General features: G+C 36.8%; 2 protein-coding genes across 2 annotated transcripts; one reads left to right on the top strand and one right to left on the bottom strand.

Moving 5' to 3' along the window:
• Positions 1 to 3,033: 3,033 nt before the first annotated feature.
• On the bottom strand, positions 3,034 to 4,280 carry LOC132095757 (complement C1q-like protein 4). Its single transcript, XM_059500861.1, has 3 exons — positions 4,133 to 4,280; positions 3,581 to 3,712; positions 3,034 to 3,495 (listed from the first exon to the last, which is right to left on the bottom strand). The coding sequence occupies exons 1-3, from the start codon at positions 4,191 to 4,193 to the stop codon at positions 3,218 to 3,220; spliced, it is 471 nt and encodes a 156-aa protein (XP_059356844.1). The 5' UTR covers positions 4,194 to 4,280; the 3' UTR covers positions 3,034 to 3,217.
• Positions 4,281 to 11,266: 6,986 nt separating this feature from the next.
• Positions 11,267 to 24,156, top strand: LOC132096263 (calsequestrin-1-like). The gene is made up of 12 exons (XM_059501520.1): positions 11,267 to 11,410; positions 11,490 to 11,735; positions 16,893 to 16,986; positions 17,486 to 17,586; positions 17,758 to 17,869; positions 17,945 to 18,018; positions 18,263 to 18,393; positions 18,472 to 18,517; positions 21,698 to 21,752; positions 22,658 to 22,758; positions 22,872 to 22,946; positions 23,019 to 24,156. Exons 2-12 carry the CDS (start codon positions 11,499 to 11,501, stop codon positions 23,379 to 23,381), a joined length of 1,389 nt encoding a protein of 462 aa, XP_059357503.1. The 5' UTR covers positions 11,267 to 11,410; positions 11,490 to 11,498; the 3' UTR covers positions 23,382 to 24,156.
• Positions 24,157 to 24,257: the final 101 nt, after the last annotated feature.

Here is a 24,257-nt window from a genome sequence, read left to right as displayed (position 1 = left end):
TTAAACCCAAGGAGATGCACCAGCCTTGCCTCTCCATGTCGTCCTGGAGTGACCTAGTGCCACATTCTAGCACCAAGGATGAGCCAAGTGCAGCAAATAAGACAAAACCACCCACCCCACCCTCTCCGCACGTCTATCTCCATGCTACATTTTGCATTTTTAGCCAAGATCTGAGCTGTGTAACACTTAATATGGCAGAGAATTTCTTCCTGTGTGCCTTAAGACCCCTTTCCTTTCCATCTCATAACATTTCCTTCTTCATAATGTTTCATTCATGCTTCATTTTTTGATTGTACCATACACAAACTTTCTGTTGTTTCCCTAAAGGTCATAATAAAAAGTTCTGTATGGTTAATTCTACTTTGCCTTGCTCCAATCTCTAGTCTGGCTCACTCCATGAAGAATCATATCTCTTTCTTTTTTAGCAGCTCTCTCTCTCTCTTTCTCTCTCATGCACTCACCTAATCCCACCCCCTAAAACACTCTTGACCCTGTTACTCGTCTCTTTTACCCGTGTGTAGGGGTTTCATACAGGGGGCCTCAGGACTTGGTCTTGTCTGTTCTGGGTTGATGTCTTTAAAGTGTTGATAGATTTTTTTTTTTTTTTAGTAGCCTACATTTGGCCAAAATCTAGAAAAGATGACTAACCACAGCGGGTTATTGACTAACGTTAGATCTCAATTTTTTTCTTTTTGAGTAAATAAAACGCTGTACTTTATTATTATTATTATTACATGACTATTATTGTAGGGAGTGAAATTTAAGGTTAACATTAATGTTCTATAACTTTAAATAAGATATAAAGGTAATATCGCGAGAACGAAGACACGCGATTAGAATCGCGGGAGAGAATAGTCTTCGCACAGTTATGAGAGGTAGAGAGAGAGAGAGAGAGAGAGAGAGAAGACGCACACTGTGTAATCAGATGTGGCTAATTCCTAATGTTCACCTCTTCATGTTTAATAAATCAAGTGTTATGATCTGCCGAGTTCCCTGTCGGTGTCCTCCTTCCAACAACGCCAACGAGCTAGCGCACGGTAAGAACTGTAAAGCCTGCATATAGAAACAATGCGCGTTACATTATTATTAGGCAAATTGTAGACACAAAATATTGTTTTTAAAAAATAACATTATAAACCGGTATTTTTTCCACCCGAACCGGAGGAACGTAGGAACAGAAACGTTAAAATATCTATTCTGCTCGGAGTGAACCGTTTTAATTTTCTTTTCGTTTTCAAGCCCTGCACAGCAGTGTTTCTGAATGAATCCGTGTTTTGAACAAATCAGGTGAACCAATGATTCAAAGCACATTCATAAAGTGAGCCATTTACTGAATTCCTGAATGAATCGGCAGTTTGAATGAATGAATGACTCGTAAGGTGTTTTGAATTCTGGTGGTAACCAATCTGTTTTGATGACCAATGACTCACATTTTCTGAACAAAAAAATCCCAGATGTTTTCTATAGTGTCTTCTTTTATGTTCCATAGTTTATGTTAGGCCGTTGTAGCCTAAACGTAATACATTTTATGTTGAATCAAATAAAATATTTCTTTCTAAAGCTACCATTTGTAATGTCTACTTAATACTTAGTCATTTTAAAATAAAAAATAGCTTCAAATAATCTTTTGGGCGTATTTTCATAATAAGATAATTAATCGACATGTAATTAGATTAAAAAAAATTGTGATTACTAATTGTTTTATTTATTGTTTATGCGTGTGTTTTCCCTCAGAGGGGAAAAGTGTGAAGGCAGAAGTGGGTGAGGCTTCCTCCCTTCAGCATTCCAGCAAGAAAGACCGAGAGAGGGAAGAGCAAGAGATAAATGATTCTGAGGAGGAGAGAGATCTGTTGGAAGAGGAGGAAGAGGTATGTGTAAAAAACAAATAAAATAAAATCCATGTGTAAAAAAAAAAAAAACTAATAAAATAAAATCCATGTGTAAAATAGAGGTTGTGTTGTAATTGGTACTGGAGACTGCACAGATACACTAACAAGCTTTTTGTCTTTCTCAGGTTAAAAGCCAGGGAGGAGAGAATGAAGAAGAAGAGGGAGAGGAGGAAGAGGGAGAGCATGAAGAAGGGGAAGATGATGGTGACAGCATTAATGGTGACGACTCCTAGCTTGTTTTAAACCCCGCGGGTACAAGACACACATTCAAAATTCAGCCCTTTCAGTTCTTTTGAAAGGTTGAAGCCAGTCTTTGAAAGATTTGTCTGTTTCGATGTAGATGCCTGCACTCTTATAATAACGGACACTACAGTTACATCAGTTTCACTGATGTCAGTTTATTTTTAATGTTAGCGTGACATCTTTTCAGGCTTTTGAAGAGTCCCTCAACCTTGATGAAGACAAACATCTGGTTTCAAACAACAAACCATTACATTCTCCAGTTAATTTGTGTCATTCTGACTTGAACCTGAGAGGTTTTTATTTTTCTCTAGCAGAATGTCCGTTATGTATTCTCAGAGTGAAACTTGCCTGATCTCTGTTTGTCCTGTGTTTTATTAGATTTTTCTTTTCTGTGAACAAGGATAAAATTTCTTTTAAAAGGGGGAAACTTGAGTGGCTCCTCTATCACAGAGAGCTGAGAAGCTTCCAGAACACAATCTATGTTTGTATTTACCTGTCTTTTTTATATTACCCGGTCTCAGAATAATTCTACATGAAAATGTCAATAAAATATTAAATTTGTTTTTTCAGTTTTTGAACATAGCACTCATGCAGGCTTGACAATCTAGGTGATTTATTTATATATATATTTGCTTTTTAAATTTTTTTCATTCTTATCACCAATAATAACATGAATTTGACGTGAAGTATAGTTTTACTGCACACTGAGTTTTTAAATGTTTGATTTTCAGTTTACTATGAACGCTTCTTTGCTGGTGTCTGACCACATGGGAAAGGAAAAAGAAAATGAAGCATAAATATTGACATATTTGCTTTTATTTAATTAAATGTTCAGCAATTGATAGATTAGAAATATGGAAAGTGCTACTCAAAACCTAAATACCAAAAAGCATTTAACACCTTTTATTCTTCTAGGTTTTTTTTTTTTTTTTTTTTGGAGGCTAACTAAAAAGCAATGATCTCCTCATATTTATGCCTCTTCTTTACTAGAATGCGGTTTACTTATACAGGAACAATTAGGTTCAATTACAATAATTGTTTCACATTGCATCCTGCACTGGATATGAGCTACAAGATTCAAACATTCACAAGGGGAAAATCAGAAAACCACCAAAACTGGTGTAACTTGCTGGGTCATCATAAACCCAGGTGTTTGCCCAAAGACGTGTAGAAATTTGATCCCCAATCTCCAGTGTGAGAACCACACCATTGCTGGCATTTCCATTGGAGGCAGGCTTCCAATCATGCAGAGAGCACTGGGTTGCACCGTTCTTTACGAGACTGACTGCCACTGTTGTTCCACCATGACAATGACCATAAAATCTTAAGTAATAGGCTCCTTTGATTGGTGCTGTGAAAATACCTGCAATCCACATATATGAAGTAGTCACAGATATAATCATGTGAACAGGATTCTGCATTTGCCATGATATTTGATATGAACTTACCAGTATTTGAGTCATAAGCACCGCCAATATTGCTAAAGACTTTCTTGTAGACCAGAGTTTTTTGAGAGTTAGTTGGCCCAGTGTGTCCTGTTCCAGATTCCAGAAGTCCAACAGAAAAGGCGACCTTTTTGACTGTGAATAAGTGAACAGACTGGTATGAAATGTATAATAAAATGAAATAAGTATATGGGAACAAAGTATGCCTTTTACTTGCCTTCATTCTCTTTTTGGAAAGACTCAAGCTTATTTTGTAAATCATGGACTGTGGTTTTCAAAGCTGTTCGGAATATACATTAATATGATCATGTTACTAATATTTTTTTTTTCATCATGAAAAATGAACAAATGTAAAAGTCAAAACAGCTTCATGGGTACAGTTATCGGTCTACTTTATTTTATAATAGAAAAGTGGAAAAAAATTAATAAGAATAAAAGTTAAATGGGTAGCAAACTAAATAAATTAAAAATATGTAAGATATAATGTCTTGAAAGTTTTTTTTTCATAATGACGTGTTATAAAAAGATGAAACTACTGTTCGCCTTTCACCTTACCTTCCTTCTCACTCAATACTTTGGACAGTGTTTCTTCTAATTTTTTTATCGTTTCATCCATGGTTTTCAGTTTCTCGAGCTCAGCAATAATGTTCACATTTGGTGAAAAGAAATCTTCTGCAAGTGAACTCCCAGCACAGAGCAGAAGTAGCATCAATCTTATCAGATTAACTTTGATCGTTCACTTTTATTTTATTTCCGTGAGTGCAGTACACCTGCAAAGCGTTAGCACTCGTTAGCTTGTCATTAGCGTTTTCATTCGAACCTATCGCTGTTTTCTTTTCTCCTCTCCCTCGCTCCAGTTTTTCACAAGTTCATCAAACAACCGCAGTAAGAATTTTCATCAAGCACGGTGAGTAATGGCTTCTCCTATCATTGTTTCTTGCACCTCTTGCCACATGTACAGTTTATCTATCTCTGTCGCTGATGAGGGATTCACATGTGATAAATGTAGGGAAATAGTTAGGCTGACAGAGAAGATTTCAGAATTAGAGACACGCATCCAAACTTTAATTGAGGACAGTAAAAATGTTAGGGCTCTAGATACGGCTTTGGATGCGTCTAGCTCAGGGATTCCTGTACATTGTTCGGTTCCGGAAACAGAGCCCCAGCAGCAGGGCAACTGGGTGACGGTGAGGCAGCGTAGTCGTGGGTCAAAACACCGCTCTTCTGTTCCGATCAAAACATTAAACAGGTTCTCCCCACTCAGTGATGCACCCACTGAGAAACCTGATGAAAGTGCTCTAGTTATTGGTGATTCTATTGTACGGAACGTGAATATAGAGACACCAGCCACCATAGTCAAATGTTTACCGGGAGCCAGAGTGCCTGACATCTTGGCAAATTTAAAAGTGCTGGCTAATGCTAAGCATAAATACAGTAAGATTGTTATTCATGCCGGCGCTAATGATGTTCGACTTCGCCAGTCGGAGATCACTAAAAATAACATTAAAGAGGTGTGTGAACTTGCAAGCACGATGTCAGACACTGTAATATGCTCTGGTCCCCTCCCTGCTTACCGTGGTGATGAGATGCATAGCAGATTGTCATCACTCAATGGCTGGATGTCTAAGTGGTGCCCACAGAATAACATAGGTTTCATAGACAATTGGACGAGCTTTTGGGGCAGACCTGACCTGTTTAAAAGAGATGGTCTTCATCCCTCCTGGGGTGGCGCCACTCTTCTCTCTAGAAATATGGCAAATAGTCTTAGTGTTTATACTTGACTAACTGGGGCCCAGGTCAGGAAGCAGACAGACTGGCTAAACCGACCGTCTGCTAGCTGCCTCCCGTCACAGAGGTCAGTTAATTCTCAGCACATAGAGACTCTTTCACCTAGATATCACACTATAGAGACTGTCCCTTTCTACGAAAACACTTTTTGTAAATAATATGATCACTGATCATAATATAGATGTACTCTGTTTGACAGAAACCTGGCTAAAACCTGATGATTACATTATTTTAAATGAGTCCACCCCCCAAGATTACTGTTATAAACATGAGCCATGTCTAAAAGGCAAAGGTGGAGGTGTTGCTTCAATTTATAACAACGTTTTCAGGATTTCTCAGAGGGCAGGCTACAAGTATAACTCGTTTGAAGTAATGGTACTTCATATAACATTATCCAAAGAAACAAATGTTAATGATAAATCCCCTGTTATGTTTGTACTGGCTACTGTATACAGGCCACCAGGGCACCATACAGACTTTATTAAAGAGTTTGGTGATTTTACATCCGAGTTAGTTCTGGCTGCATATAAAGTTTTAATAGTTGGTGATTTTAATATCCATGTTGATAATGAAAACGATGCATTGGGATCAGCATTTATAGACATTCTGAACTCTATTGGTGTTAGACAACACGTTTCAGGACCTACTCATTGTCGAAATCATACTCTAGATTTAATACTGTCACATGGAATTGATGTTGATGGTGTTGAAATTATTCAGCCAAGTGATGATATCTCAGATCATTATTTAGTTCTTTGCAAAATTCATATAGCCAAAATTGTAAATTCTACTTCTTGTTACAAGTATGGAAGAACCATCACTTCTAACACAAAAGACTGCTTTTTAAGTTATCTTCCTGATGTATCCAAATTCCTTAGCATATCCAAAACCTCAGAACAACTTGATGATGTAACAGAAACTATGGACTCTCTCTTTTCTAGCATTTTAAATAAAGTTGCTTGTTAAATCATCTAAACCAACAAGATGTATGTTAGACCCTATACCATCTAAGCTCCTGAAAGAGGTGCTTCCAGAAGTCATAGATCCTCTTCTGACTATTATTAATTCCTCATTGTCATTAGGACATGTCCCCAAAACCTTCAAACTGGCTGTTATTAAGCCTCTCATCAAAAAACCACAACTTGACCCCAAAGAACTAGTTAATTATAGACCAATCTCGAATCTCCCTTTTCTGTCCAAGATACTAGAAAAGGTGGTATCCACACAATTATATTCCTTCTTAGAGAAAAATGGTATATGTGAGGATTTCCAGTCAGGATTTAGACCGTATCATAGTACTGAGACTGCTCTTCTTAGAGTTACAAATGATCTGCTCTTATCATCTGATCGTGGGTGTATCTCTCTATTAGTTTTATTGGATCTTAGTGCTGCGTTTGACACAATTGACCACAACATTCTTTTGCATAGACTTGAATACTTTGTTGGCATCAGTGGAAGTGCATTAGCATGGTTTAAATCGTACTTATATGACCGCCATCAGTTCGTATTAGTGAATGAAGATGTATCCTATCGATCACAAGTGCAGTATGGAGTACCTCAAGGCTCAGTACTAGGGCCGCTACTCTTCACGCTTTATATGTTACCCTTGGGAGATATCATCAGGAAACATGGTGTTAGCTTTCACTGTTATGCTGATGATACTCAGCTCTATATTTCTTCGCAGCCCGGTGAAACACACCAATTTGAAAAACTAATGGATTGCATAGTCGATATAAAAAACTGGATGACGAGTAATTTCTTACTGCTAAATTCGGAAAAAACAGCGGTGTTAATTATAGGACCTAAAAACTCTGCTTGTAATAACCTTGAACACTGTCTAAGACTTGATGGTTGCTCTGTCAATTCTTCGTCATCAGTTAGGAACCTAGGTGTGCTATTTGATCGCAATCTTTCCTTAGAAAGCCACGTTTCTAGCATTTGTAAAACTGCATTTTTCCATCTCAAAAATATATCTAAATTACGGCCTATGCTCTCAATGTCAAATGCAGAAATGTTAATCCATGCATTTATGACCTCAAGGTTAGATTATTGTAATGCTTTATTGGGTGGTTGTTCTGCATGCTTAGTAAACAAACTACAGCTAGTCCAAAATGCAGCAGCAAGAGTTCTTACTAGAACCAGGAAGTATGACCATATTAGCCCGGTCCTGTCAACACTGCACTGGCTCCCTATCAAGCATCGCATAGATTTTAATATATTGCTTATTACTTATAAAGCCCTGAATGGTTTAACACCTCAGTATTTGAATGAGCTCCTTTTACATTATAATCCTCTACGTCCGCTACGTTCTCAAAACTCAGGCAATTTGATAATACCTAGAATATCAAAATCAACTGCAGGCGGCAGATCCTTTTCCTATTTGGCGCCCAAACTCTGGAATAACCTACCTAACATTGTTCGGGAGGCAGACACACTCTTGCAGTTTAAATCTAGATTAAAGACCCATCTCTTTAACCTGGCATACACATAACATACTAATATGCTTTTATTATCCAAATCCGTTAAAGGATTTTTAGGCTGCATTAATTAGGTAAACCGGAACCGGAAACACTTCCCATAACAACCTATGTACTTGCTACATCATTAGAAGAATGGCATCTACGCTAATATTTGTCTGTTTCTCTCTTGTTCCGAGGTCACCGTGGCCACCAGATCCAGTCTGTGTCCAGATCAGAGGGTCACTGCAGTCACCCGGATCCAGTACGTATCCAGACCAGATGGTGGATCAGCACCTAGAAAGGACCTCTACATCCCTGAAAGACAGCGGAGACCAGGACAACTAGAGCCCCAGATACAGATCCCCTGTAAAGACCTTGTCTCAGAAGAGCACCAGGACAAGACCACAGGAAACAGATGATTCTTCTGCACAATCTGACTTTGCTGCAGCCTGGAATTGAACTACTGGATTCGTCTGGTCAGAGGAGAACTGGCCCCCCAACTGAGCCTGGTTTCTCCCAAGGTTTTTTTCTCCATTCTGTCACCGATGGAGTTTCGGTTCCTTGCCGCTGTCGCCTCTGGCTTGCTTAGTTGGGGACACTTCATCTACAGCGATATCGTTGACTTGATTGCAAATAAATGCACAGACACTATTTAACTGAACAGAGATGACATAACTGAATCCAATGATGAACTGCCTTTAACTATCATTTTTGCATTATTGACACTGTTTTCCTAATGAATGTTGTTCAGTTGCTTTGACGCAATGTATTTTGTTTAAAGCGCTATATAAATAAAGGTGACATTTGTAACACCGCCATCGTCGTTATTTTTCAGGTACACAGATTACTCCTGTGATTATTCCACAACTTAGCTTCGAATTTAAAACGCTGTCAAAATGCTTTGAAACCTTAAGGTTGCATAAGTTAGTGAACATTTGTACTTTAGACTGATGTTGTAATTTGTTTATTTTAGTAATCAGTTAGGACAAGTCAGATGTAGGATTGAGTGCACTGGAAGAACATTTTCAGCATAAACGTAAACGTATCACGTAAACATTTGCCACAACTAAAATGTCTGTAATGTTTTACAGTATATTGAATAATAACAATAACAATAGACATGCGCCATGTAGTAACTTACATAAATCAGACTGTCACTTAAAAAAAAAAAAAGATTAAATTAATTAATCAGGTTTTTCCAAAACCAAGTCATAAATGACAAGAGAGCTACAATGTGATATACTCGAGAGTATAATGACAAGCTGAAAAAGAGCTTTATTCCAGCATTTTATTTGTAGGCCTATATGATCACATTATTCTTACCACTAGATGGTGCCATAATGAAAAATATGAATATGGATTAGTTTAGTATCAGTTACCCAGTTGGTCAAAAATGTGACTGTGGACCACAAAACCAGTCTTAAGTGTACATTTTTCGAAATTGAGATTTATACATCATCTGAAAGCTGAATATTTAAGCTTTCAATTGATGTATGGTGTATTTGGATCGGACAATATTCGGCCGAGATATCTGGAATCTGTGGATGCAAAAAACAAAAACTAAAATCGCCTTTGAATTTGTCCAAATAAATTCTTAGCAATGCATATTACTAATCAAAAGTTTTGATATATTTATGGTAGGAAATTTACAAAATATCTTCTTGGAACATGATCTTTACTTAATATCCTAATGATTTTTGGCATAAAAGAAAAATCTATAACTTTGACCCATTTAATGTTTTTTTTTTTGGCAATTGCTACAAATATACCCCAGCAACTTAAGACTGGTTTTGTGGTCCAGGGTCACATATGAGATTTAAAATGTTATCACGGTGATCTCTCCATTTAAATTTTTGCATGGTTTGCTTATTGTTTAGCATATATTTATTATCCAAAGCCATTTTCATGTAAAACGTTGAGAATGTTTACCATTGTATATAATTGACCCTTTTTGCATCTAGAAGTGAAAGATGTCATAGTGTGGGGTAAACTTATATAGCCTAGTGGTGAATGGAAGCGAACAAATACATTTTTGTGTTCCCATTTCTCCAATAGTAAATATCCATAGTGTATAATAATAATAATAATAATAATAATAATAATAATAATAATAAGTTTTATTTATATAGTGCCTTTCCAGAGCTCAAGGACACTTTACAATAAACAAACAACAATAAAGGCAGTTGACAAAGACAGCAGACAGAACAACAGTAGGCAATTGAGAGTGCAAGTACAGTAAGTGAGAATTGGGTAGATGGGGCAGAAACCAGCAGAAAAAAAAAACTAAGAACTATAACATTCAGAAAATAGGTGTGTTTTGAGCATGGATTTGAATTCAGAGATAGTCTTAACAGAACGGAGTGATCGGGGGAGAGAGTTACACATTTTGGGCGCAACAACACTGAATGATCTATATGTGTAAATATCAAATCAGTTTATGTTAGGTAAAATTCTCGTTTTACATTTTTTCTCATTGCATATCATCAGAAATGGGTGACATCAGATACATAAAATAGGTTGCATCACCATTTAATGAAGCGTTATGCTAAATGGGCCGATGCTTTGCACAGTCAACACTGGATATGCAGTGACATCCAAGCACTCTCCTTTTATGTACAAACCCCTTTTCATCACATCATCTCTCTCTCAAATGCTCTGCTTTGCCTCATCATTAACCACCAGCTGACGACTAAATAGGCATTAAATCCACAGGCCACTAAATAAAGAGGCCTGAACGCAGAACATGTAAGAGAACATGTAAGATCATGTTACATAATTTTTATTAATAACTCCCTCTCATCTTTCAATTTGTAAAGTAATCTTGAGCTTTAACACGCGCACACATATAATCTTGCGCATACATGTACTGTAGTGCCCTCACAGAGTTTAGGCATGTAGGCCGTAAAAAAAAATCACAGTGCTGATAATCACGTCGAGCATGAATGCCATTCTGGGTCAGACAGAAGTGCAAGCCAGAATTAATTGCCCAAAAAGCAAACTGACATCTGTTAAACCCAAGGAGATGCACCAGCCTTGCCTTTCCATGTCGTCCTGGAGTGACCTAGTGCCACATTCTAGCACCAAGGATGAGCCAAGTGCAGCAAATAAGACACCACCACCCACCCCACCCTCTCCGCACGTCTATCTCCATGCTACATTTTGTATTTTTAGCCAAGATCTGAGCTGTGTAACACTTAATATGGCAGAGAATTTCTTCCTGTGTGCCTTAAGACCCCTTTCCTTTCCATCTCATAACATTTCCTTCTTCATAATGTTTCATTCATGCTTCATTTTTTGATTGTACCATACACAAACTTTCTGTTGTTTCCCTAAAGGTCATAATAAAAAGTTCTGTATGGTTAATTCTACTTTGCCTTGCTCCAATCTCTAGTCTGGCTCACTCCATGAAGAATCATATCTCTTTCTTTTTTAGCAGCTCTCTCTCTCTCTCTCTCATGCACTCACCTAATCCCACCCCCTAAAACACTCTTGACCCTGTTACTCGTCTCTTTTACCCGTGTGTAGGGGTTTCATACAGGGGGCCTCAGGACTTGGTCTTGTCTGTTCTGGGTGGTGGGGATCACAGGTCCTTTCTCATTTAATTTTATGACGTAATTAGTCAATTTGTTTTAAATTCATTGGAACTACATTTTTCCCTTCTTAAGTACTGAATCATGAAGTGGAACCTAGTGTTCCTTGGGCTCCTTCTGACCTTCGGGCAGCTGTCATGGGGGCAGAAAGGTATGGACATCCCGGAGTACGATGGAAAGGACCGCGTTCACGACTTAAATGCCAAGAATTACAAGTCTGTGATGAAGAAATATGACGTGATGGTGGTGTACTACCACGAGCACGTAGGATCCAGCAAAGTCGCCCAGAAACAGTTTCAGATTGAGGAGCTGGCCCTTGAGGTGGGTTTCACTCAGAAATCGGCCAAAGTGGAGGGAGTGTGATGTTAATGAACATCCTTTACCAAAAGACATCTGTGAAAGGTGGAGTGCCATTTAGAGTAGTATTGTTTTAGCAAAATATGATTTTATATGCACACCTGAAATATGCTTGCTACTGATATCACTCATTTAGATAAAGTGTGGCTAACTTATTCATTTAAAGTCTATTACTTGTGAGCTTGGCACATTGTGCAGTGTTTTAATAAGCGCAGAACATATTTGAACATAAATTCTTGTGGATCAATGTCAAAACCATTTCATGTTAACTAAATCTGTTCATAAAATGAAAACGTATCTTTAAAAACATAAATTATAATAAATAGTTAATAGGTTTAACCTGAAGTACTAAAATTACTAAAACTGAAATGAAAACATATATATAAATATGAATATTTATTAAAACTAATAAAAATGGCATGCATAAAACAAAATTATAAAAAAAAATCTTGACCAAAAAATATAAATACAAAAGCTGTTTTTTAAAAGGTTAATAAATATACAATCGTACACAGATAATACTAAAATAACACTGGTTGTGTCTTAATTTATATTTTAGACACAGGTTAGACACATAGCAGGTTCTAAATATAAATGCTACATTTAAACAGAATGCAAAACTAAATATTTAGCTAAAAGTCAAATGTGTTGCCCCTTGAGCAATGTCAATCAAAGACTCATTAAGCCAGAAGAAAAGTTCATCTCTACAGGAATTGATGTGTGGCTATTTATAGCATGTAGTATTTTACTTGAGCACTTTATAGTTCTGCTGGCTCATGCACTATAAAAAATCTAAAGTTGAGAAAATGTGAGTTTTGAGTTTTCTCAACTTGTTTTTGTAGGAAACTTTAGTTTTCTTAACTTATATAAACTGAATATAACCACAACTTTTTATTGCTTAACATCAATAGAGGACAGTTACAAATTAATTTAATTAATGATATACATCAGATGCTTTGCTCTATATCAGAAGGAACAGTACTCCACCAGAGCCAGGGGAATGTGGGGCCTGTTACACCAGCCATGAGAACACTCTGGACTATGGCATCTATGTTCAGAAAAGTGCTGATGCATCACACAGTATATTTGCACCCTGAGCATAAGTCTGGATGGGTCATTTTTCAAAGGAATTTGTTTTTCTGGAAAGATCTCAGGCCCACATGTAAATACCAAAACTAATGTTAAAAAAAGATTATGTAACGTACTGCAAAGTAGCATTTGTAGCATTTTGAAGCATCAATACTAATTTTCTGTAACAGTACAGTATGTAGAAACTGAAGGACAGGGCCCGGGGCCAAATTATGAGTAACACTGTATTAGATTGCATAAGAAGACAGATATTAGCCAGCTGTTGACAACAGTATTGTTATTGTTAACTAAAACAGCAATACCAACAACAAAGATTAGCCTAATTTAAAAAAGAAAAGCTTTAATAAAAGGTAATACACATATTAGATGCTTTTTATAGAACTGTTTAAAGCTCAGCTGAACTTATTTCAAAATTGATGAGCTTCACATTATCAAATTGATTCTGCTATTTTACTGTATATCTCTGTAAAGCTCCTTTGACTCAGTCTGTAATGTAAAAGTGCTTTAGAAATAATGGTGACTTGACTTGAAAAAACTCAAATGATCTTCAATGACAATGAGATGTATTACCCTGCGACTAACTGAAATAAACTGGAAATAAAAGAAGCTGAAGTACTGAAATTACTCAAACTGAAACTAAACTAATAATCATAAAGCTAAACAGAAATATTTTCAAAAACCAAAAAACTAAATGAAAATATAAAAATAAACGCTAATTAAATTAATAAATACTTCATAAATAATACTAACATAACACACAAAACAACAACAATTCACATCACTTTTGTTTCAAATCAACCTTTCTGCTAAACATACCAATTATAATATGGACAATGCAATCCCAGTCACTCATTACATTAGCATCTTCCATTAAACTCTCAGCAGGCAGAACTCACCCCATGTGATCAAAAGGTTATGCCATCGTTTAGCCATGCTGTCACCTCCTGCATTCTGATTAAGGCCTTTGTGTGAGAGCCACAGTGCAATCTTAAAGAAACAACAGATATTGATAGATTGTGTTTGTAGTGTGGGGTGACATTATTTGAAAACCTTTATGTCTAAATCTTTGATGTTGTGTTAGATATTGTGTTTTTTGGGAGCAGGGCCAGAACTTCCAATCACCTGACCTTTTAATTTAGTGGATTATTATTATTATAGTTGTTGTTAAAATAAATAAACAATTACAATTAAATAATAATAATAATAAATGATTATTATTAGTATTGTTATTGTTTTTGTTTTTTTGTCATTTAATATATGTGGTTGAGGATTAATATTTGACCCTCATACTGGTCTAACCAGTTTGTTTATAGTTTTGTTAACATTGTCCAATATAAATGATCAGCCATGCATAATGCACAACCTTTTTCTTGATAGGACTATAATATGAGGGTAATAGTTTCTGTAAAAATCCCCTGTTTAAAGGCCCAGTAGCTGTGGGGTTTTGCGTATGTGGCTTTTCTCACTAATATAGAGCAGTCCAGTGCTGATGTAATGTAATGGGAGTTATAATAACTTAGAACAGCTTGTGTGCTGTGTGGATGAAGGAGTTTCTAGCATGAAATCTGCAGTGTCGGCTGAGAGGTTTGAGTGTTGGGCACAGTACTGTACCTGTCAGCGGATCCCAGTAACTTGAACGTCACCACCATCTTGCCAAAATAGTCCTGGTTGGTCTCTGCAGCAGCGCTAATTATAGTCGGCTCTGCTGTCATTGCTGTTTGTGTGGTACAGGCCACTGTGATGCTCCATAACAGAAGATCTGCTTTCTGCCCTTATAGAAACACTTTCATTTAAAGTGAAACACTTTGAACATTTTGCAGGGCGATCTGGTTAAATTTCCTTTACAAATATTGGTTAATAATATGTTGACTTATAAACATTCCTTAGGCCTCTGAATAAACCTAGTTGTAGATATGATACTGAGCTCTCAGTCCTGTTGTTGAAGTGAAGTGAAGTGACATTCAGCCAAGTATGGTGACCCATACTCAGAATTTGTGCTCTGCATTTAACCCATCCGAAAGGCACACACACAGAGCAGTGAACACACACACACACCCGGAGCAGTGGGCAGCCATTTATGCTGCGGCGCCCGGGGAGCAGTTGGGGGTTCGATGCCTTGCTCAAGGGCACCTAAGTCGTGGTATTGAGGGTGGAGAGAGAACTGTACATGCACTCCCCCCACCCACAATTCCTGCCGGCCCGAGACTCGAACTCACAACCTTTCGATTGGGAGTCCGACTCTCTAACCATTAGGCCACAACTTCCCCCGTAAGATTTGATTAACAGACATACATCCCCCTCCTTTTAAACTAGTCTGTTGCACTAATGCATAGGACTAAACTCATAGGAAAACCAAAATATAAATATATATATATATATATATATATATATGTATATGTGAAACGTTATCATACTATAAGGCACACTAATACAGATAAGAATTTTATCTCTTAAATATTGATGCTAATATTACAAATAAACCAGAAGAACAGCACATTTAAATAAATAGAACACTTTGATAAACCTTAAAAATCTTCCATTAGTTCCAGTATTTTCAAAATTAAAATTAATTTAACCATATTCAAAGCTATGCGACATTCAACTTGAGTTTAATAAAATTTTAGTTTAAATTACTTGTACAATCAGTTTGAATGTACATCTACAAATTTAAAATGACCTCTTTTTTTTTGTGCAACACAAAAGTATAAACTTTTTTTTTTTGTATTTTGCCATGCAATTACTGTGAATGAGAACGGAAGGTTTCAAGCTGCACCAAAAAAATCTCAAAAACATCCCTAAAATTCATGCACTGAATGCCAAGTTTCAGACTGTAAATCTAATTCATTATTTAAAAAAGTTCTTCTTGGCATGTTAAATAGAGAAATAGCAACTTTTACGAACAAAATTTACGATTCTTCAATCATTATTTTTTTGCCAGACATTCACAATGATCTGAACTGGACATTCTGATTCATTTATTGACTTGTTTTGGTCATGGCAGTTAATGCATAGAGACCTACGCATATGTCACATAAGGTGCATTACATAAGCTGACATAATGGATCGGCCGAAGTCTTTAGCAGCATCTGACCGTTAACCGTTCCAAGATGGTGGACGTGTTGACATATGTGAACCAGACAAATGAGGGATCTACGTATAGAGTATACCTAAACATTAACAGCTTATTTGAGGGGAAAGTTTTCAGTGAATAATGACTTTAAATTCAGCCTGTTTTTCATACAAAGCTGTCACATGACATCACTTTATATGCTGCGTACTTTTAATACTGCGTGACTTTCTGATGTTTATTTTATTTTTTCTGAAGCTTAAAGGATTGAGTCCCAGTGTAGACTTTGCATAAAGAAGAGCAACCAGCACATTGCTTCTCCTTTTGTGCTGCATGGTAGAAACAAAGTCAAACAGGTTACTGACCATTTAAATTTGACAATTAATTTTTTCAAAGTGAGATATGTGTGAGTATGTAGGCTATATGAATTGGTTCTTCACAGTGGTTGGAGAAATGGTTGGTTGCACCTGTCACCACGCTAGCACCCTGTTACTCCAGATCAGGAGGTACATGTTGCGCTGTGATTGGTGGAAGCAGCTGTCCATCAAATGGGTCAAGTTTCACACCAATTTAGAAAGTGCAGGGGCAGCGCTCTTGGTGACTGCTTTTATGGATGTAAGACTGTGGACGAAACTAGCCACAGTTCTTACAGCACAGCCTGAAATATCTGTGCAGGCAGAAAACAATTTTTCTGTCCTCGTCCAACACACTGTGTTTGTACTTAGTTACCAAAACCAGGCTGATAATGAATACATCATGGTTGTGCTGATAGGACAAAAAACCTCATGAGCTTAGAACAATAAGTCACTTTACCTTCATGTTTCCAAATGAACAGGAACTGCCCTTCATTTGAACTGGGTATATGTTAGGGCACCACTAACATGCATTTAAACATTTCAACTAAATCACACATGCTGTTTAAAGGAGCTCTTGGACATTATATATTAAATTTTTTTATTACACAGCTTGCTGCACAAGTCCTGGAGGATCTTGACGATGAGGACATCGGAATCGGCCTACTCGATGAAAAGACAGACAAAGCTGTTGCCAAGAAATTAGGTACATATATTCAAGAAACACTTCAATATTACCATAACTGTAACATGATCTGATCTACTCCATGTAAATATTAATTTAGGGATAAAGTGGTATATTCGTACATTTTTGAACAAAAAAATTATCTTTCATACTGCAATAATAATAATAATAATAATAAAAATAAAAATAAAATACTAATTTTTGTTTATACAAAACTTTAACCTAAAATGTTGATGTTTATGTATATCAGTGGAAGATATTGTTGGTGTGTTTTGGTTTGTCTAGTCTGTAAATAAGTCCATGTATGTTACTGTAGATTATTATTATTTTGCATCTGATAGTTTGTTTTCTGGTGAAAATACTCTAAATTATAATTTTTTTTTCCTGTTTCAGGCTTTATTTCATGCTTTATTTTCCTCTGGTACAGATTACTTGTTACAGATTACAGAATAACCATGACCTCTGGTGGACATTTCCCTCGTGGTTTTCTCAGGTTTATTTCCATTTTTTTGCTCTTCAGGTCTGGATGAGGCTGACAGTATCTACATCTTCATTGAGGACGAGGTCATTGAGTACGATGGAGAGCTTGCTGCGGACACACTGGTGGAGTTCCTCTATGATGTATGCGAAAAATAATTTATACCTGGTGCTTATTATGGATAGTTTGATCTCAAATAATTCAGCAGGTCTTTCCCCTGACCTTTTCTCTTTCTTGCACATGCACACTTAGTCCTCAGTGTCAGGAGTCAACTTCTTGTCATCACCTCCGTTTCTTATCATCTCTTGTCCCAGGTCATTGAGGATCCAGTTGAGATCATTGACAATATGCGAGAGTTGAAAGGTTTCCATAATATTGAGGAGGATATCAAGCTGGTGGGCTTCTTCAAGAGTCAGAAATCTGAGCGTACGTATCCTAATGGGCTTTTCCCCCCACAGATAGACTGTTTGAGAAGTTCACCTGTGGTCTTGTGATTTTTAGACTACCATGAATATGAAGACGCAGCAGAAGAGTTTCATCCACACATCAAGTTCTTTGCCACCTTTAGTCCAAAGGTAACTAATGTAAACATAATTTACAGAATCCTGCTAGTATTAGAAATCTACCAGATTGGACTTTCTGGTGATATTTAGGTTTTATATATTATCTTATCTCCTCTTGATCTTTTTATTTATGCTAAAAGGTCTTTCTGAAATTGCAGTAGTTTCACTCTAAGCAGCAGATTTTTAATAAACAAATTAACTTTTGGGAAATTTTCTAAAACTATATAAAAAAAAACTATGCAATCCCTGTTTGCAGGTTGCTAAGTCTCTAGACTTGAAGTTGAATGAGGTGGACTTCTATGAGCCCTTCATGGACGAACCCGTCGTCATCCCTGGTAAACCCTACAGTGAGAAAGAACTTGTTGACTTCATTGAGGACAATGACAGGTGTGTTGACTGATGTGGAAAATGCTTTATATTGAGAAATAAAATTACTAGTGAACATGGTTGGAAATATCTCCACAGGCCAACACTGAGGAAAATGCAGCCATACAACATGTATGAGATCTGGGTAAGCTGATGCTGTGTCTGTCAACAGGTTTTTTTGTTTGTTTCTTTGTTTGTTTTTCTCGGTGCTTGCAAGGCAACACTTGATATTGCTGAAACATTCTGTTTTTCTTCTTCTTTTTTTCTTTTTGACAGTTTGCTACAATAAATTCAGCTTGAACCATACATACAGAATTGTTTCAAAGTTTGTTTTGTTGATAATTTCACTTTGCCATTGAAATGAATGGGAATGCTAATGGATAGCTCACTCCAGGTATTACAGACCTCCTTGATTTAACCATCTATAGTTTAATGCTATATAATAGCATTCTATAATTTAGGGTGTGTAATGAAAAGTATGGTGATGTAAATATACGTTGACTTTTTTAAAGCTACACTATGTAACTATTTAGCCTCCCAAACTATATCTTTACTTTATCCAAATACACTTGGTTAACCTACAATACTGATTTACACTGTCCCGTTGGGACAGATTTCACAGGATAATTGTATACATATGTCATTAGCCTCTGGGTAGAAGCTGAAAGATTCTTGTTACAACAAATGGGCCATAGATCATTCAAAACAGAAAGAAAAAAAAACACATTATTTATTTACCCGTCCACTCAGAGGAGATGTGATGTATCAGGTTATTATAGTTGACTAAAGCTAAAATTAAACCCATTAAACAAAAACTACTAAAATAACAAGAACACACAAACAAAATTACTAAAACTTTAAAAATGGAAAAAAATCTAACTATCATAGTATCTCAGCAATACTAAAATAGCTCTTTACTGTATATCTGTGTAGATCGGCGTGTCAAAACACAACAAACCAAAATCTTCAGCAAGAATTTAGCTTTAGCGTTTTACCAATAAAGGGATCATTTACATGGTGTAGCTTTAAAAATAAAAGTATTTTTTTAAAATGTAGATTTATCAAGATAATTTTTGCAGTCATATGGCATCATAGTCTGTGAAAAGGGTCCATATCTTTCAGAAAACACTTTTCTTATGCTGCCTTCAGGACATAAACATGCAGTATATTCACAAGATGATCTATTAGAAACTGTTGCTAGACTTACAGTGCCCTCCATAAGTATTGCAACAGTAAAGACAAAATTGCTTTCTCTGCTGTGTAGTCAAGACATAAGCAAATATGATTAAAAGATGAATATGCGACAAAACTACAGAATGTCACATTTTATTATAACTCTTGGTCTTATTCTTTGAAATGCTTTTCCCCAGCCTTTAATGCATCCAATTCCAACTGTTGCTTGTTTTGGGGAGTTTCTGTCTATAGTCTCCTCTTAAGATAGTGAAATTAATGTTCAGTCGGATTTAAATCTGAAGATTGATTTGGACAATCTAAGACTTGACATTTCTTTGTCCTGATAAAGTCCTTGACTGAACTGGCAGGGTGTTTTGGGTCATTGTCCTGATCCAATATGAAGTGCTTTCTAATGAGTTTGGTGGCATTTTCTTGAATATTGGTAGCCAAGATTATTTTGTACCCTTTCAAAGTAATTCTGCAACTGCCATTATACATGAAGTCATCATTAAAATGAAGAGGTCCTGTTCTAGAGACAGCCTTGCATGCCCATGCCATGATACCACCTCCACCAATCTTTACAGATGAGGTTGTATGCTTGGGATCATTTGCAGTTTCCTTTTTTCTCCACACTTTTGCTTTCCAATCACTTAGATAAAGGTTAATCTTTGTCTCATCGGTTCATCAACTCAGTTCCAAAACTCTACTGGCTCACATTTCAGAATCAGAATGAGCTTTATTGCCAGGTATGTTTACACATACGAGGAATTAATTTCCGTGACAGAAGCTCCGCAGTACAACAGAATGACAGCGACAGAACATAAAACACATAATAAAAGAATATAAAAATACAAAAAATACAAATAAGTAGATAAGGAATGACAATATACAAATTGACAATTGTAGGCAGGTATATTACAAAAATGCAGTTATGTATGTACATGTATATTATGTGCAAAATTTAAGTGTATACTAAGTATGTGTGTTAGATAAATTAAGTGTATGTGTATATAAATATAAAGTGTAGTGTGTTCAGTGTGTTCAGTGTGTATCAGCTCATCAGTTCATAAGATGGATTGCCTGAGGGAAGAAACTGTTCCTGTGTCTGGTCGTTCTGGTGCTCAGTGCTCTGTAGCGTCGACCAGGTGGCAACAGTTCAAAGAGGGAGTGTGCTGGATGTGAGGGGTCCAGAGTGATTTTAACAGCCCTTTTGCTCACTCTGGATAAGTACAGTTCTTGAATAGATGGGAGAGTTGAACCGATGAGAGTTGAACCGATGATTCAATGATTTGTGTGTAATCTCGCCTTTCTATTTTTGGTGCTGATCAGAGGTTTGCATCTTGCTGTGTAGCTTCTGTAATTCTGTATCAAATTCTCCTGCGGACTGTAGATTGACAGAGCATCACCTCAGCTTTCTGGAGGTTGTTGGTGATGTTAAAGACATGTATTTTAGGGTTCATTTACACAGCTTTTATGATTTGTCTGTCATCAACGACAGTGTTTTTCTCAGCCGATTAGGTCATTGTTGGTTGCTGATGTCGCCGGTAGTTTCCAAACTCTTGATTTCTCCATGCCCTTTGTTTTTCCTATAGTTCTAATTGACTTCGTATTTTCTTTTAGCATCCAAATTGCTTGCTTTTCTTTCAGAGTCGGCTTACTCATCTTCATCCTGGTTTGTGTGTGACATCATTGAATGCAAGACTTAGAATGCAGAAGCAATGGATATAACTGATAAGACACATTCCCTGCTTTTAATGTCTGAAGAATTAATGCAACAGAACACAGCTGAACACACTTAGAAAAACCTGGCAACTGTTCCAATACTTATGCTTGCATCACATAGGAAGATGAAACTCTAAAAGTGCTGATCTTCTTAGCTGGTAAAACATCTTTGTGTTGAATCACCCAATAATAAAATGTGACATTCTGTAGATTTGTCTCATATTCATCTTTTAATGATATTTACAGATTTCTTGACTCCACATCGAAAAGAACAGTTTTGTTTACCGTTCCAATACTTATGGAGGGCACTGTATATTCTGAGTTAATGAAAGATCAAAGACATCACAAAGGTATTCCAAGATGTGATTTGCAGTAGTAACAGATCACAAGATCATTCCCTTCATGTACTGTAACCATCATTTTCTGACAGGAGGATGCTCTTGATGGCGAGCATATAATTGCTTTTGCTGAGGAGGGAGACCCAGGTATGAGATCTTTATATTAAAGGGATACTCCACCCCAAAATAAAAATTGTATCACTTAATTTATCACTTACCCCCATGTTGTTCTAAACCCATAAAAGCTTTGTTCGTCTTCTGAACACAGTTTAAGATATTTGGATGAAAACCAGGAGGCTTTTGACTGTCCCATTGACTTCCAAGTAAATTACACCATCAAGGTCCAGAAAAGTAGGAAAGACATCATCAGAATAGTCCATCTGCCATCAGTGGTTCAATAGTAATGTTATGAATCGATGAGTATACGTTTTGCACGCAAAGAAAACAAAAATAATGACTTCATTCAACAATTTGTCTCCTCTGTGTCTCTCCACATCACCGTACTGCCATTTTGGAGAATATGAGCTGAACGCAGGCAGCTTGCACTCTTCTGTGTCAGCCATGCTGCCGGATGCGCTGTTTTCATTCAAATCAAAGCGTAATTACATGTAGAAAACGTAGCATACGCAGTGTGTGTTCAGCTCATATTCTCCAAAATGGCGCTACAGTGATGTGGAGAGAAACAGAGGAGACAAATTGTTGAATAAAGTCGTTATTTTGGTTTTCTTTGCGTACAAAAAGTGTTCTCGTCGATTCATAATGTTAACGGTTGAACCACTGATGGCAGATGGACCATTCTGATGATTTCTTTAATATACTTTTCTGGTCCTTGACAGTATAATTTACTTGGCAGTCAAATGGGCCGTCACAAGCCTCCCGGTTTCCATCCAAAATATGTTAAATTGTGTTGCGAAGATGAACAAAGATTTTACGGTTTTGGTGATTAAAATTTTCATTTTGCGGTGGAGTATCCCTTTAAGCTGCTTATGTTGATCTCTGTCATTTTCAAACATGATACTTGAACATCTGGTGTTTTCTTGGGGTTCCTTCAGATGGCTTTGAATTCCTTGAAATCGTGAAGGAGGTGGCAGAGGATAACACAGACAATCCCAACCTGAGCATCGTCTGGATCGACCCTGATGACTTCCCTCTGGTAACCCTATTGCTTTTATTGTGTTAAGAATTGTGAAATGTTCAAATATAATCCTTGTTGTGAAAGTAGATACCAGTACATAGCAGTGAAAAGAGTATCTCTGTGACCTGCAGCTTGTCCCCTATTGGGAGAACACCTTCGACATTGACCTGTCCTCACCTCAGATTGGTGTAGTGGAGGTTGATGATGTAAGTTTCTCAGAGTAGGATTATTTGCTGTGTGTTGTGTCTTTCGAGACTGAGCTGTTGTGTCTTCTGCAGGCTGAGAGTATCTGGTTTGATATGGATGATGATGATGACATGCCAACAGTTGAAGAGCTGGAGGATTGGCTGGAGGATGTGCTAGAGAACAAAATCGATCCTGATGACGATGACGACGACGATGATGATGATGATGACGACGATGACGACGACGATGATGATGATGATGACGATGATGACGATGATGACGATGATGATGACGACGACGACGATGATGATGACGACGATGATGATGATGACGACGACGATGATGACGACGATGATGATGATGATGACGACGATGATGACGACGATGATGATGATGATGACGACGACGATGATGACGACGATGATGACGACGATGATGACGACGACGACGATTAAACTCTTACCATTTTACATTATCAAAACTAAAGTCTGTTTAATTGCAATTGTCTAAATCATCAACGTGATAAAAATTCCTTTGTTATTTTTTGTCGGATATCACAAGGTTAAAAATTTCATCATTTAACTGTGACCTTCCACGCATATCTAGGAATGCACTCATCATTCTCTCTCCTATTGACCCAATTGTGTATTCAAAGACCACTCTCTCTCTTAAACCTTCAGATATTCAAATGTTGACATCACTTCTAAAACCAGAATCATTGGCAAAAGATGTATTCCTTTCAGTTTATTCCCATCCATTTATTTCATTCAGAAGGACATACTGTAATTGGCAGTTAAATAACCACTAATACATTTGGAAAAGGAACTGACTTTCAAGGATAAAAAATGTTAAACAAAATTGTAAGATAGTCAGAGGGAGCAGTAAGATTATTTTAAGTGTACATCCATCTGTTAAATTAGTTGTTATTGTCTCAATGTTTATTTGTATTAATATGTGGATGGATTGTTTGTCCCACTGTGATAGGACCTAAAGGTGCTAAGCAGGCTTTTCCTCAAGGTCATTTGCCATACCTTCTTTCTTTGTTAAGACAGGATGTGACCTTATGTGACATTAGACAGAGAAGGGATTGTCAAGCCTTCCTTCAGTGTCTAAAAAATGCAGTAAATCACACGTTTTCTACTGAAAAGACACATGAATATTTTATTATTTTTTAATAAAGACAACTTGGTCTGACTCTTAAGTCTTAAAATAAAAACAGATTGGAATAAAGTGTTGTAAATCACAGTTTTTATGAGACATTACAAAAAAAATCTGAGACTATTGATCTGCTTTTAGTAGGTTATTGTTGTCTGTAGAATCACATATGGACT

The sequence above is a fragment of the Carassius carassius genome, chromosome 20, assembly GCF_963082965.1.
Source record: "Carassius carassius chromosome 20, fCarCar2.1, whole genome shotgun sequence".
In the NCBI taxonomy this organism is placed as follows: domain Eukaryota; kingdom Metazoa; phylum Chordata; class Actinopteri; order Cypriniformes; family Cyprinidae; genus Carassius; species Carassius carassius.
The sequence above is the reverse complement of the archived record's forward strand: the minus strand, read 5'-3'. Positions and strand labels throughout refer to the sequence as shown.

Excerpts from the sequence above, each read along its gene's own strand:
- LOC132095757 (XM_059500861.1), bottom strand. The coding sequence starts at position 4,193 with ATGGATGAAACGATAAAAAAATTAGAAGAAACACTGTCCAAAGTATTG. Across the intron at positions 3,713-4,132 it reads AGTATTGAGTGAGAAGGAAG|TCAAAAAGGTCGCCTTTTCT; the intron begins GTAAGGTGAAAG and ends ACTTATTCACAG. Across the intron at positions 3,496-3,580 it reads TGCTTATGACTCAAATACTG|GTATTTTCACAGCACCAATC; the intron begins GTAAGTTCATAT and ends TGTGGATTGCAG.
- LOC132096263 (XM_059501520.1), top strand. The coding sequence starts at position 11,499 with ATGAAGTGGAACCTAGTGTTCCTTGGGCTCCTTCTGACCTTCGGGCAG. Across the intron at positions 18,518-21,697 it reads ACAACATGTATGAGATCTGG|GAGGATGCTCTTGATGGCGA; the intron begins GTAAGCTGATGC and ends ATTTTCTGACAG. Across the intron at positions 21,753-22,657 it reads TGCTGAGGAGGGAGACCCAG|ATGGCTTTGAATTCCTTGAA; the intron begins GTATGAGATCTT and ends GGGTTCCTTCAG.